The 14,937-nt window shown below is 44.9% G+C and overlaps 1 protein-coding gene across 1 annotated transcript in view; it reads right to left on the bottom strand.

Annotated features, from left to right (window-relative positions):
* Positions 1–14,937, bottom strand: part of LOC129387292 (uncharacterized) — a 49,600-nt gene that overhangs the window by 22,928 nt on the left and 11,735 nt on the right. Inside the window, exons 3-4 of the mRNA XM_055076140.2 lie at positions 11,827–12,059; positions 186–618 (exon numbers count right to left, since the gene is read on the bottom strand). Of these exons, the coding sequence (XP_054932115.1) occupies positions 186–618; positions 11,827–12,059 (666 nt within the window). The remainder of the gene's footprint in view (positions 1–185; positions 619–11,826; positions 12,060–14,937) is intronic.

The following is a 14,937-nucleotide window of genomic DNA, read 5'->3' as shown; positions in this document are numbered from 1 at the left end:
ATGTTTAAATAGATTAAACAAATGTTGGCACGCGTGTGTGCTTTTGTTGCTTTTACGATGCACTTAATTTGCACAGCGGCAATTGCAAGAGCGTCATTTGATCATGTTGCTCCATCATGAGAACATATTGCCTGCTGTCCCGTAAAGTGCATTCTAGCCGTGAGGCTCAATGAAACAGTACTCACTCTTTCACTTGGAGGATCACGTCAACTGCCTGGATTATTGCGTCCACTCTTAATGGAACCTGGGGACGCTGAGTGCTGGCGTAAATTTGGACATGAAGATTCTCAAATGAGAGTGCCACACGAGCGTCGATGCCACAGGGCTTGACTGCAGCGTAGTTGTCACTACCTCGGCGCATGTGGCGGAGACCTTCGACGGTAACGTTGGATATCAGGAAGTTCCAACCTTGCCATGCGACGTCATCAACATCATTGAACACAATCGGATCTAGTCGAGACTTCAGCACGATTCGCTTGACTATGTGGTCGAAGATTCCCAATTTGCTGGTATCCTGCCTTTGGCCCAAGGGAAAGTCTGAGGAAGAAGCATTTGCTCCAGGTGTCGGAACACTGATGGCAGAAGTGTAGGCGGGATCCGGTTGTTCTTTCGGTATACCTGTAAGAGAAGAGTACAAGCAAATGATATGTGTAATACGCATGGAACTGCGAGCTATATGCTTCACGTAGAAAACTTCCTGAATGTGTACCTTACGAAAATGAACGCGCCTCGTGCTGGGAAATTTTTCAGTACTTTGCGCTCATGTTGTCTGTACGTTCTTCGATAAATCGTGCAAGACATACGTTGACTGGAATAAGCCACTATAATATCGTACAATTTGAATTTAGGAATCTTGTGCAATGAATTGCGCAAAATATTCATCCAGAATGGAAAGCTGGAGAACTTCTGGAAAGTAATATAAGCATATTTTTGCAGTACGCTATAGGCAAAATTTACACCGATTTCATCCATAGCATTATGTCGTAAGGAACGACAATACAGCACCCGTGAAGTACATTTCGAATAGCGCGGCCGACGAAAAAGTCCAGAATGTCAGCCACATGCCAACATATGACGCGGTGTAGCACTTTCGTCACAGAACTTTGATCAAGACTGTGGCTATTACGGTAACTAGCAGGAGGAAGCATGCCAGTTTGGGCGAGTTGGTGTGTCATGACTGTCTTAAGCTTCTAGCACAGCTCAGAAAGAGCAAAAATGATGGTGGAAGGGGTAATGAAAGGGAACGGAGAAAAGAGTGAGCGCTAACTTCCAACTGATGGTCTATTTTGTGACAGAGAAGGCTACTTATACACTCAGCCAACCATGTGTCATCGAGATTACACAAAAGCAAGCAACAAAACCGAAAGTAACCATGTAAAAACATATTCAGACAGCCTGTGGCGTCTGTCTGAGATATGCAATTCATTGGTTGGTAATCATAATGAAGGTGAGATTACACATGTATGACCCAGAATGATGATGGCGTTTGCTTCGATGTTTTCTCTTGTGAGCTGATTACGACTACGACCTAGAATGATGCATTCCTCGAAAACAGGTTCGCAACCAGACGATTTGCAGTGCTGCGCAAGAAACCATCCAGCTGTAATACAATTCATAGCATTGTGACCATGTTCGCGGAGCCTATCATTCAGACATCGGCCACTTTGAAATAAACCATCAAACTCATCAAACCATCAGTTTGAAATAAACCACGAAGTAAACCATCAGTTTGAAGTTAGCGCTCACTCTGTTCTCCGTTAATTTTTATTACCCCTTCCACCTTCCTTTGTGCTCTTTCCTAGCCACGCTAGAAGCATAAAAAGATAGCAGGAGAAAATAATTTAATTATCGACGAACACGGAGGTGCTGCATTAAAAAAAAAATTATTCAAAATTCGCATTTTAGGGATTTACGTGTTTCGCTCGAAATTTTTCGAAAACGATTTTGCACGTACCACTGCGCCGTTTTTGCTCAAAATCCGCAGAAACAATACACATCGTCATCTACGTCGTTCAATGTAACACGGCGAAGTTAGTTGCTCGGTTGTTTTTTAAATGCAAACCTCGCGTCATTTCACGTGGATAATAGCTGCAGGCAAAGCGGCACTAGCATAAACTTCTTTCACCGCCTTACGGCAGCTGCCCAAATGAGGCGTTAAGGGAGGGTCGCCGTATGAATACCGCTACTCTGGAACCTACGGCAATCCCATCTGAAGAGCAACTTTCTGCAGCTGCCGGAGGTGTGAACGCTGCACTATTGCTCTTATATTTACGTAGAACCATCTCGCGCTCCGTGAGTGGAGCGTAATGCTTGGAGGACGCGGAGAGTTGCAAACACCGGGGCAGTTAGCGATTAAACGCGTCTGGTGTTTTCGTCGCGAAGTGTGATACGTTGTTCAAGTTCTGTTTGGTTGATGCTGTAATGTCTAAACGAAGACGAATGCGTAAACTGTACATACAGAGTATCGAATCGAGCGAGCAGTGCTTTCTGCTTTCTCGGAAGAACTGCGAATACAAATAAGAAAATTACGACCAGTTTTACGGTTTTAACACGAATAAATATATCTATTGTAAACGCCTCAACCTGGCCAACGACCTCAGTATATTCAGCATTATCTGGCTCAACAGCGCATGCCACCGCCTACCGGACGACAGTCACGCTCGACGTAGCCAAGGCGATTTTCACCAGTGCCCCAACGGTATTCGAGTGCACGATCGCCAAGTCCGCGCCGGGAAAACTAACTACAGCAACCTCTGGGGGGTGAGCCCACTGGTAGTCGACGCGTGGAAGACCTCCGACTGAAGCGAACAAGGACGGGCACCGATCCGACGTCAACTGCAGCTGAACGGAATGACCGGCTTTCGCTCGACATGCCCGTGGTGATCGACGGTTACGTGGTTAGCGCTTTAGTAGATACTGGTGCGGACTTTTAAATTATAAGCGCGAAGATAGCGTTATGTCTAAAGAAAGTAAGTAGTCCTAGGCATGTCTCGCAGGTTCGGACGGCTGGTGGTCACGGCATTACTGCGCTGGGAACCTGCAGGACTCGAATTCGGATTCGAGGATCTACATTTGTGGCCAACTGCCTTGTCCTACACGAATGCTCCCGTGACTTCATTCTTGGGGTTGACTTTTTGCAAGAATATGGCGCTGTTATTGACCTACGGGGAGGTGTAGCCACTTTCTTAGCCGATCGAGCAATCGACGGGTACGAAGACAACTGACGTGGCGACGCCCTTCGTGTTTCCGCTGAAATTGTTCCGCTTCCTCCGAGAGCCAGTATCCTCGCCGAAGTTATGTGCGGTGGAATGCGTGAAGGTGAAGTGATAGCAGAAAGTAACTGATCACATCTTCTGACGCAAGGTGTTTGTGCGGCTAAGAGTGTGCTCCAGCTTAGTGATGACCGTTCTCAGTTGCGTGCCACCAACTTCAGTAACGAGCATCGACAGCTTTTCCGCGGTACTTCGATTACGTTGGCCGACGAAATTGAAAACGTGGCTGAATGTTTTGCCTCTGAACCAGTGGGGATGGTTGACCAGTCACTGGTTAACACCAACATTAATTCAGAGCTATCGCGAAACGACCAGACACCACTGTGCGAGCTCTTGCTTGAATTCGGGGCATGTTTCGCAAGTTAGTCTAAGGTTCGCCGGACTTCAATAATAAGGCACAGGATCATCACATGCGATGACGCACGCCCGATACGCCAGCAGCGCCACTGCGTGTCGGCGAAGCAACGTGAAGCGATTCGTACGCAAGTAAAAGAGATGCTTAAAGGCGGCGTTATCGAACCTTCCAAGAGCTCATGGTCGTCTTCGGTCGTTCTTGTCAGAAAAAAAAAAAGATGGAACACTACGCTTCTGCGTCAACTACCGGAAGCACAAAAACGTACCTAAAAAGGACGTGAATCCACTGCCGAGTATCTACCAATCGTTAGACAGACTGCGGCGCGCCCAGTATTTTTCGTCACTCGATTTGAGAAGCGGATACTGGCAGATTGAAATAGATGAAAGAGACTGCGAGAAAACTGCCTTTGTGACTCCCGACGGCCTCTATAAATTTCTAGTACTCCCTTTCGGCTTGTGTTCAGCTCCGACTACGTTCTAACGAATGATGGATACTGTCCCCACTGGACTGAACTGGCAGACTTGTATCGTGTATCTCGTTGACATAGTAGTCTTTTCTTAAACATTTGAGCAACATCTTCATTGCCTGCGGAACGTGCTTGAAGTGATCTGATTGGCTGATCCCACGCTTAAACCAGAAAAGTGACAATTTGGCTATGAAGATCTCAAGTTTCTAGGACACGTCGTAAGCGCTAGAGGAGTCCGACGCGATCCCAACAAGCTTGCCGCCTGCAGTAACCGCTTTTCCTCCTCCAGCCGACAAGAAGGCCGTGTGGCGTTTCCTAGGTTTGTGTGCGTATTACCGCCGTTTCATTGACAATACCTAGCCGATAGTGATACCCCTGACTCGTCTTACAAGGGATGACACGCCATTTCGCTGGACAAATGAGGAAAAGGCGGCCTTCGCTGAACTACGACAACGCATGCAGTCGGCACCTGTGCTGGCACATTTTGACGACAACGCTGACACCGATGTACGTACTGACGCCAGTAACATTGGTCTTGGTGCAGTACTCGTGCAACATCAAGACGCTAATGACAGAGCAATAGCTTAGGCTAGCCGCTCGCTGTTCCTGCCTAGACGAACTACTCTACCACAGAAAAAAAGTGTCTCGCTGTTGTGTGGGCGATCAAGAAGTTTCGCCCTTGTCTCTACAGCCGTCCTGTCAAAGTGGTGACTGACCACCATGCCCTATGTTGGTTGGTCAACATACGCGATTCTTGAGGACATCTGGCAAGGTGGAACTTGCAGCTACAGGAATTTGACGTCACTATCGTTTACAAATCTGGCCGCAAGCATGAAGACGCTGATACACTGTCGCGTGCACCCACCGAATCTGTCAGTCGAGAGTCAGAGCGCGATGACGGCTGCCCAGGCGCCATTACTGCATCCGACGTGATAAGACAGCAGCGTGACGACGCTGAAACTCGACCTATCGTCGACTATTTTGAGGGCTGGCCAACAGACATTCCCCGCCATCTATGTCGCGTATTGACCTCTTTCTGTCTGCGAGACAACGTGCTTTACAAGAAAAACGCCCGTTCAAATGACCGAGCCTACCTCCTGGTGGTTCCAAAAGACTTGCGGGACGGCATACTTTTCGCTTGCCATGACGAGCCCACATCTGGCCACTTAGGCTCCTAACGGATGCTTGCCAGAGTACGCGAGATGTAATAATGGCCCAGTTTAGGCAAGCGTCAAAAAGTACGTTAAAGGCTGCCTCGAATGTCAGCGGCGAAATTCACTGAATTCCAATGAAGCCCGCCGGATTATGGCAACCTATCGAACCACCTCATAAGCCATCCGACCAAGTCAGCTTGGACATGCTTGGGCCTTTTCCTTTGTCACCCAACGGTAACAAGTGGGTGACTGTCGCGACTGGCTAATTAACCCGCTATGCTCAGACAGAGGCGGTACCACGAGTCACGGCTTCTGAGGGAGCGCAGTTCTTTATGTACCACATTTTCTTGCCTCATGGTGCCCCGTCCACTGTTATCACAGACCAAGGGTCGGCGTTCACAGCTCTGCTCATGGACAAAGTTTTCATTTGAGCAACACTAGGCATCATAGTGTTGAAGCAATGAACGACAATCTTATGGGCATCATTAAGGAGTGCGCAATAGAAGTCGGTGGTAACGCCGTTAAACAGGAAACCAGTAAGCTATCGCAGGAGACGAAAGATCTGATCAAGAAACGCCAATGTATGAAAGCCTCTAACCCTACAGCTAGAATAGAACTGGCAGAACTTTCTAAGTTAATCAACAAGCGTAAGACAGCGGACATAAGGAACTATAATATGGATAGAATTGAACAGGCTCTCAGCAACGGAGGAAGCCTAAAAGCAGTGAAGACGAAACTAGGAATAGGCAAGAATCAGATGTGTTCGTTAAGAGACAAAGCCGGCAATATCGTTACTAATATGGATGAGATAGTTCAAGTGGCTGAAGAGTTTTATAGAGATTTATACAGTACCAGTAACACCCACGACGATAAGGTGAGAGAGAATAGGCTAGAGGAACTTGAAATCCCACAAGTAACACCGGAAGAGGTAAAGAACGCCTTGGGAGCTATGCAAAGGGGGAAGGCAGCTGGGGAGGATCAGGTAACAACAGATTTGTTGAAGGATGGTGGGAACACTGCCCTAGAAAGATTGGCCGTCTGAGCAATGCCTCATGAGCTCGAACGTACCGGAATCTTGGAAGAACGCTAACATAATCCTAATCCATAAGAAAGGGGACGCCAAAGACTTGAAAAATTATAGACCGATCAGCTTACTGTCCGTTGCCTACAAAGTATTTACTAAGGTAATCGCAAATAGAATCAGGAATACCTTAGATTTCTGTCAACCAAAGGACCAGGCAGGATTCCGTAAAGGCTACTCAACAATAGACCATATTCACACTATCAATCAGGCGATAGAGAAATGTGCGGAATATAACCAACCCTTATATATAGCCTTCATTGATTACGAAAAAGCATTTGATTCAGTCGAAACCTCAGCAGTCATGAAGGCACTACGGAATCAGGGTGTAGATGAGCCATACGTAAAGATACTGGAAGATATCTATAGCGGTTCCACAGCCACCGTAATCCTCCACAAAAAAAGTAACAAAATCCCAATAAAGAAAGGCGTCAGACAGGGAGATACGATATCTCCAATGCTATTCACAGCATGTTTACAGGAGGTATTCAGAGACCTGGAGTGGGAAGAATTGGGGATAAAAGTTGATGGAGAATACCTTAGCAACTTGCGATTCGCTGATGATATTGCCTTGCTTAGTAACTCGGGAGACCAATTGCAATGCATGCTCACTGACCTGGAGAGGTAAAGCAGAAGGGTGGGTCTGAAAATTAATCTACAGAAAACTAAAGTAATGTTTAACAGTCTTGGAACAGAACAGCAGTTTACGATAGGTAGCGAGGCACTGGAAGTGGTAAGGGAATACATCTACTTAGGGCAGGTAGTGACCACGGATCCGGATCATGAGACTGAAATAGCCAGAAGAATAAGAATGGGCTGGGGTGCGTTTGGCAGGCATTCTCAAATCATGAACAGCAGGTTGCCACTATCCCTCAAGAGGAAAGTGTATAACAGCTGTGTCTTACCAGTACTCACCTACGGGGCAGAAACCTGGAGGCTTACGAAAAGGGTGCTGCTGAAATTGAGGACAACGCAACGAGCTATGGAAAGAAGAATGATAGGTGTAACGTTAAGGGATAAGAAAAGAGCAGATTGGGTGAGGGAACAAACGCGGGTAAATGACATCTTAGTTGAAATCAAGAAAAAGAAATGGGCATGGGCCGGGCATGTAATGAGGAGGGAAGATAACCGATGGTCATTAAGGGTTACGGACTGTATTCCAAAGGAAGGGAAGCGTAGTAGGGGGCGGCAGAAAGTTAGGTGGGCGGATGACATTAAGACGTTAGCAGGGACAACATGGCCACAATTAGTACATGACCGGGGTAGTTGGAGAAGTATGGGAGAGGCCTTTGCCCTGCAGTGGGCGTAACTAGGCTGATGATGATGATGATGAGGCATCGAAAGACTAATGCTTACCATCCGCAGCCCAAGGGACTTACAGAACGCTTGAGTGAGACCATCTAGGACATGATTTCTATGTACATCAACGTCCAGCACAAAACATGGGATCATGTGGCCTTACGCGACCTTCACGTATAAAACAGCCGTACGAGAAACGACGCGCTTTAGACCATTTCGTCTCCTTTACGGCCGCGAAGTTCAGGTGATGCTGGACGCCATGCTACTGTTTCAAGACGACGAGCGCCTAACTACTAACGCCTGAAGAATTTGCTGAGCGCGCTGAGTAACCTCGCCAGCGTGCGCGTCTTCACATCGGTGAGCAGCAGCACGCCTATGCACGCCATTATAACAGCCGCCACAGACAAGTATGCTGCAACCTCCGCGACCCAGTGTCGGTAACTCCCGTTCGACGCCGTGGCCTTAGTGAAAAGTTGCTCAGCCGGTATTTTGGGCGATGCAAAGTGCTGCACCCCATTAGTAACGGGGACTACGAAGTCGTTCCGGACAGTGCAACTCGCACTAACCTAGTCCTGACTAACCTAGTCCTGACAATAACCTAGTCCTGACGTCGTTCACGTCGTCCAAATGAAGTCATATGTTGCGCACTCCTGATTGTTTTGTTTATTTATTATTTTTTATATTTGCACTCATATCAATCAATCAATCAAAGTTTATTTCACCAGAAAATTATGGATGGTCTTAGGGGCTAAAAGCTGCTCTAGGCAGCTTGACTGAGTCCCTGAAGACCTTTACACCGGCAGCATACGACGTTGACAGCACATATATGCATATCGCGTCATAATTATAACGTATGTGTGTAATACTGTAACAAAGTTTACATAAGGATCACTTGAAGTTAACATACAGAGTTACAGTAGGATTCGCATCAAACGTTTAATACCGCATAAACATCGTATAAAGACTTGTGAATTCAAAAAATAAAACAAAAGTGCATAAAAATAAAATTCTCTAATTTAACTGGTTCCACACACAATAAAGATTAAAAATAACGCTGATAACAGACATCCCGCAACGATGTCAAGACCAAAACAGAATGCAATAAGCACAGGATAGGCAAAAGCCACGCAAATTAGACACATGCCCGCCATTCAAAAGATAACTATTTGACAGCTATTTACAATATTGATGTGAAGAAGTGACATAGCTGCCGTTGTCTAGCAGTAGTTAGTTCAGGAAACTCGTTTAGAAGGGGGGGGGGGGGATGGTAAATTGAAATGGAGTGCCTGCGAGTTGTAGGTGGTCCGGTAACGAGGAACAGGCCATGGTAAGGTATGTCGCGTACGCTTATTAGGGTAATTAGATGTTAGGTTTGATATAGTTACAAGGAATTCATTATAAGTGTTGGGAAAGAAGAAGGATCGCAAAATCCGAAGTTTGTATAAGTGCTGTACCCGCATGATACCGTATTCCTGAAACACCGTTTCAGTTGAAGCCAGGTAGGAAATGTTTGCAACATGGCGAAGAATCTTTTTTTTTTTGAAAAAGCATAATTTTATTTAAGTTCTGTTTAGTTGTGGTAGCCCAGACTAGACAACAGTAGTTAATGTAGGATGCGAATAGTCCGTAATACACTTGAAGTCTTACCTTCGAGGGGAGTAAGCATTGACATCGTGATAATACTCCAGTAGTTGATGACAGTTTCCTACATAGCTCTTCCAAATGCGAGTTCCAACTAAGGTGAGCAGAAAACGTAACGCCGAGTATCTTTTGTTCGTTTACTACAGCGATGTGTAGACCTTCATATGCAATAGGGCTTAACCGAGAAACTACTTTGCTCCTTGCATGAAATATAATAATTTTAGTTTTTAGAGGATTAGTCTTTATTTCGTTAAGGCTTGACCACGTGGATAGCTTTGAAAGTGTGTTATTACATTGAAGTACTAGATCATTTATGTTTGGCCCAGAAAATAGTCGGCTACTGTCATCGGCATATATGACAAATTTTGCTGATTTTTCAATATTTTCGAGGTCATTGATGTACGCATTGAGCAAGAGGGGATCCAGAATGCTTCCTTGTGGCACACCTCTTGAAATAGGAAGAAAAGGCGATTGGAAACCCTGCAAACATACGTTATGCAGGCAGTTTTTAAGTAAGATTTCAACAGATCCAAAGGCTTCCCAGGAATTCCACATGCGAACAACTTGTCGCAAGAATCTCATGACTGAGAGAATCGAATGCCTTGGAAAAGTCAATAAACAGGCCTAACGTGTAAAGTCTGTTATCTGTGTTGGAAACTATAATTTCTTTCATTACTAGTAGGGCAGTTTCTGTCGACCTTACCTTGCGAAAGCCTAATTGCACATCTGATATGATATGTTTGTTAGAGAAAAAACCGATTATACGTGTACAAATGATTTTTTCTAAACCTTTGGAAAAAGCTGGGAGAACAGATATGTGCCTGTAGATTTTCACGGACTGATGGTCACCTCCTTTGTGTATTACAGGAACCCTTGCTATCTTCATTTCTTTGGGGAAGGCGGAAGAAGTTAGCGCAAGGTTGAATATATGCTTTAGCACGGAAGAGATACACGCAAGGACGTATTTTACGGCCTTTATCTGCAGGTCATTTATATTTAAGGCCATGCTGTTTTTCAGGTTTATGGAGGTTCTGAAGATTTCAGCTTCATCGGTTGTAGCTAAAAACAAAGTGTCGCTAATGTTGTAATTCAAAAATTGCGTATGTGACATGTAGGCCTCTTGTTATAATCAGGCACGCCAGCATTCACAAAGTATGCATTGAAGTGTTCAGCTGGATTTGTGCCAGTAATATGCTGACCATTGACTGTGTGGTGAAGAGGAAGACGATCATCACACTCAACTGTAAATCATCACATTACTACTGTAATACTTTCTAGAGTGATATGCTTCTTGTCGCGACACATGACAGAGTTCATCACCCTCCAAACAGCCTCTGGGCGTTTCTTAGTGATATGAAAGTAAAGTGTGCAGATTGTCTGCAGATATGTGCAGAGAATGCACATCACGCTTCACCTGTGTTGTACTTGTGTCTTTCCTGTGGCGGTAACTGCAGTGTTCTCGTTGCGCCAGCATCTCCCTTGACAACGTTTTTGTTCCCTTTACCTCGTTTCTTAAAATCCAGCCAATTCTCTTTCGTGGAAGGAGGGAAATGCCACCTGTTGTAGTGGGGACAGTGGAAAAGAAGAGACAGCAAGGCCAAGGAAGAGGAAGTGCGCGTGCTACCCCTGGCCCGCTCGATAGCCTGATCCCGTCGCCGTTGTTTTTCAAGAACCAGCTGTCCCCAGTAAACCTTGCCAGTCCTTTTTGTAGACGCGTGACAACATCGAGGAGGTGGCGGGTAGGATTGCGCTGCCTCTAAAGCGTGATAATCTGCTGTATTAGTGACTAGTGGCATCGAGACAATCTTCTAATTCGCAAAGTACTTTGTTTTCAAAAGGTTGTTTATAGCGGCGAGGTACTCGCTACAGAAATCTTCATGTAGCTCGTCCATGTGTTTTCATGCTTGAGTATTGGGAAGCAACATTGAGTAATCTTACGCATGTTATGTTTGAATAGTAAAGCAGAGGATGGGTGTATAATGTCGACTTGCTATATTCAGAGCATCTGGCTGTAAAAGTATTGCGAAACTATCACAGTTCTCGCTGCGGAAAAGAGCCACCAAATGCCTCTCTAGAATCTATAGGACTGCGCTCTTCCTCAAGTGCGTTAAACTTGCTATGATGTTACATACATCATAGAAAGACATCATAGTGCATTACAGATGTCTAAGAAAGGGGACATTTAATAGCTCTTGATTAGGGTGGTTTGAAGTTTTCTAGGTCCTTGACTCTTGTAATACAGTGATTCCAAGTTAGGCGGATAATGAAAACAGTGACTGAATGCGTGAGAAAATATCGTAAGCTCTGTGATCTGGCTTGTTCCCTCGCGTAGCTAACAATAGCGTCAGAAAGACTGCTTAGGACACAGCACACAAACATTTTCGAGAAGCAACATGCTAATGAAATGTTCTTACATAGGCACACTTTTGTCTCCCTGGGAAATAGTTTTCATAGAGAGCTAACAAGAATGGTGGCAAACCCGTTCAAACTAGTCGAACTGTATTATGCAACTCCCCACCAAATTATTGCCTTTGGAATCTTGATCTTGATCTTCATACCTTGAAGTGGGGTTCCGTCCATGGCAAATAGCTCAACCTTGCTCACGAACTTTTCCACGATCTGCAGCATCATGGCATTCATTCCCCTGTCAATGGCCTTCTCGATGGAGCTTCTGGCGACGGACAACAGCAAGTCAAACACGACTCTGCTCCCACGAATCTTGGAAGCCGAAAATTCCACCGGGTCGGCCCAGAAGCTAAAATGAGTCACTCTGAGATCGTTTGGAGATGACCTGCACAAAGCACCGGTTGAGGAAAGAGATTAACGGTGAACACAATCACGTATCTCGCGAACAATTATAACAAATGTGGTTCTTTTTGCAACTACCTTCTCGTCACTCGAAAAATCACTCAGCGCGGCTATGCTCCTAAGCAAAGGGACAGTGCGAAAGGTACCCCTGTGCATTGGCACACAGTATGATTTATCTATTCGCCGAAGCAGCAGCCCCATTGTCGAAAACGCACTTTTGCCATGCCTCAGACATCGCTGAAACGTCAGTTTAGTTTCTTAATAAATCTATAGTGACAGATGGTCATACATGCTCTCGAAGCTGGACAGTAGAGGCCATAGGTAACTCTGCAACGTGCCACCTATCACAATGCATGATTGGAACGCGTGAATAAAAATCAACCCGTGAAAGTTGGTAATGCCATCTTACATAAAACTCACATTTGGTCGAGAACAAGTTTGTCTCTGCTTGCCTTCTGTCGAGTGCTGGCGTTTTTTGTGGTTAAATGCCTCATACCGTACCACGTTTGAGTTGCTAAGAAATGCGCTCGAGCAATTGCAGCCACGGGCCGCATTGAACAAAAATTATTTCCGCAATCTCTGCGCAGCGATGACAGCCGTTTTCGGGGACTTCTGTACAGTAATGTGGCTTCGAAAGGTAAACAACTTATTTTTTTTTGATAACCTTGTGAAGCACTTGCCTACTTACGGTAGTGAAGCGCAAACGAAAGCCCACAATGAAAACCGAGACCCATCCCATGCTTTTTTTTTCTTATTTCTTTGTTCACCTTCTTACTATCTGACTTGCCGATCACCTGTCTTTACACCTTCTGCTTCCAATAAATAGGCTTAAGAAAGTCCTTGTTCTGCCTTGGTTTTCTACACAAATGGAAACATTTTGTTTCAATGCCATGAATATATATTAACTAGCCGCACTCTCCAGCGTTTTTAACCATATGTATCGCGTCTGGCGACTTTGATGGGCAGTATGACACACGGTCCGCTCGGCAGCGTTTCACAATTTGTTTTGGCTTGTTACCCGAACCTCACCGGGCGAGGAAGCGGCAGTGCAGAAAGTATGGGAGTGTCAGCTTCGAATCGTATATTAATGGGGTAATACTACCAATTTCTGTCAGTGTGTCGCGCTTGTGGACACGCAGCCATTTTTGTAACGCGCACACTCCTGACTCCCACATTTTGGGAGTGTGCTTGGAACGGGAAGCTGTTGCTATATCTACAAATTCAGACTGACGTGGTATGGCGGCATCCAATGGGATAGATAGAGCAGAAAAAGAAAAGCTTTCAATGCTTTTGTTCAAACTACAATTAAGTGATGCATGAAACTGTAACACACTTTTTATCTGCTAAGGAACGTTGATATTAGGGTTGGCGCGAACGACCTTAAGTCTCCAGCCTGTATAATTTTCTCGCGTTTCCATGCCACAAGAGAAAGGGTGTCCTAATAAACGCCAACTGATGGATTCCCGTCCAAGGAAGCTAAGTTGCCAAATAGGGTATATTTCAATTCTGCCGCATTAGTCACTTCCTAAAAAAATCTCGCCTTGCAAATATATTTCTGGCCACATTGCGAAATCGGTCACGTAGAATTAATTAACTTGCACAGTCCTCTAGGCCCACCCACTAAAGCACGCGCATGGCCGCCTGTGCTTAGCGCGCACATCCGCTGCTATCCTTTGTAGTCGCAATGAAAGCAAATGATTCAATTTGCCTCATTTATTCAACATGCGCGAAGGTCAAATGCGTCAACGGCCTCAATGCTAAGCGCGCTGTTTAAGGTGTAACAAAGGACAGCTTCAGGGAGAAAAGAAGGCTGACGATGCCCATCACCTTGTCTTTCTTGCTGTAGCCCTTAACCGATCATTTGTCGCGCCTTTGGCAGTGTGTATAGCCCTGATATTTCGTCAACTAGCCCGTTCGCAAAATTACTAGTGTCAACTGTATTCGCACAGAAGAGGCGCGGGTATCCTGAAATATTTAAAAAATAGGCATAAAGTAATTCAAGGACAAACTGAGTGCGCGCTCCAATACTTCGTCTCACATGTCGTTTGGGACACTGCGGAATGGCACGGCTCCCCCCACGTCGTCAGCCCAGCGTCTGCTTGTATGTGCAAGATGGCACATCACATACAAAAATGCTTTCTTACTTTCTTTAGAACTGTTATCAACTTTCTATCAACTTTAGTAACATTCTATAGACTTTTATATTCAGTAACGTTTGTCAAAATAAGTTGCTTACTTTTTTTGTAACTTCAGTATGTTAAAAAAATCACTAGAATGTTAATGCACACTATTTTAACTTTTTAGAAACACCATTCAATCATCATCATCATCATCATCATCAGCCTGATTACGCCCACTGCAGGGCAAAGGCCTCTCCCATACTTCTCCAACTACCCCGGTCATGTACTAATTGTGGCCATGTTGACCCTCCAAACTTCCTAATCTCATCTGCCCACCTAACTTTCTGTCGCCCCCTGCTACGCTTCCCTTCCCTCGGAATAGGAAGTCAATAAAAATAATTATGCTTTTTAAGGTATGTAACCCAAGTTACAGAACTTGCATGAATATTAATAAATAAGCTTATAGTTATTAAGTGAACATTGCTGGTGCCAGAATGTCTTGTTTCATACACAGGTGTAAATTTGCTTCATTTTTAATCAACGTTCTAGTAACACTGGTTATTAGAATGTTTGTAAAAATGATTTATTGAAAAATGAACCGATGACATAATCTTAATTATGAATGAATATGCAAAGACTGGCTGCTTTTAAACATTATTTTTTGCACAGTAACTGTTTTCTTAATTTTAATCAACTTCCTATAACAGATGATAGTAGAATGTTCATAGAAAAAAACTGCTT

The sequence above is a fragment of the Dermacentor andersoni genome, chromosome 2 (genome assembly GCF_023375885.2).
Source record: "Dermacentor andersoni chromosome 2, qqDerAnde1_hic_scaffold, whole genome shotgun sequence".
In the NCBI taxonomy this organism is placed as follows: Eukaryota; Metazoa; Arthropoda; class Arachnida; order Ixodida; family Ixodidae; genus Dermacentor; species Dermacentor andersoni.
This window is presented reverse-complemented; position numbering and strand designations above follow the sequence as displayed.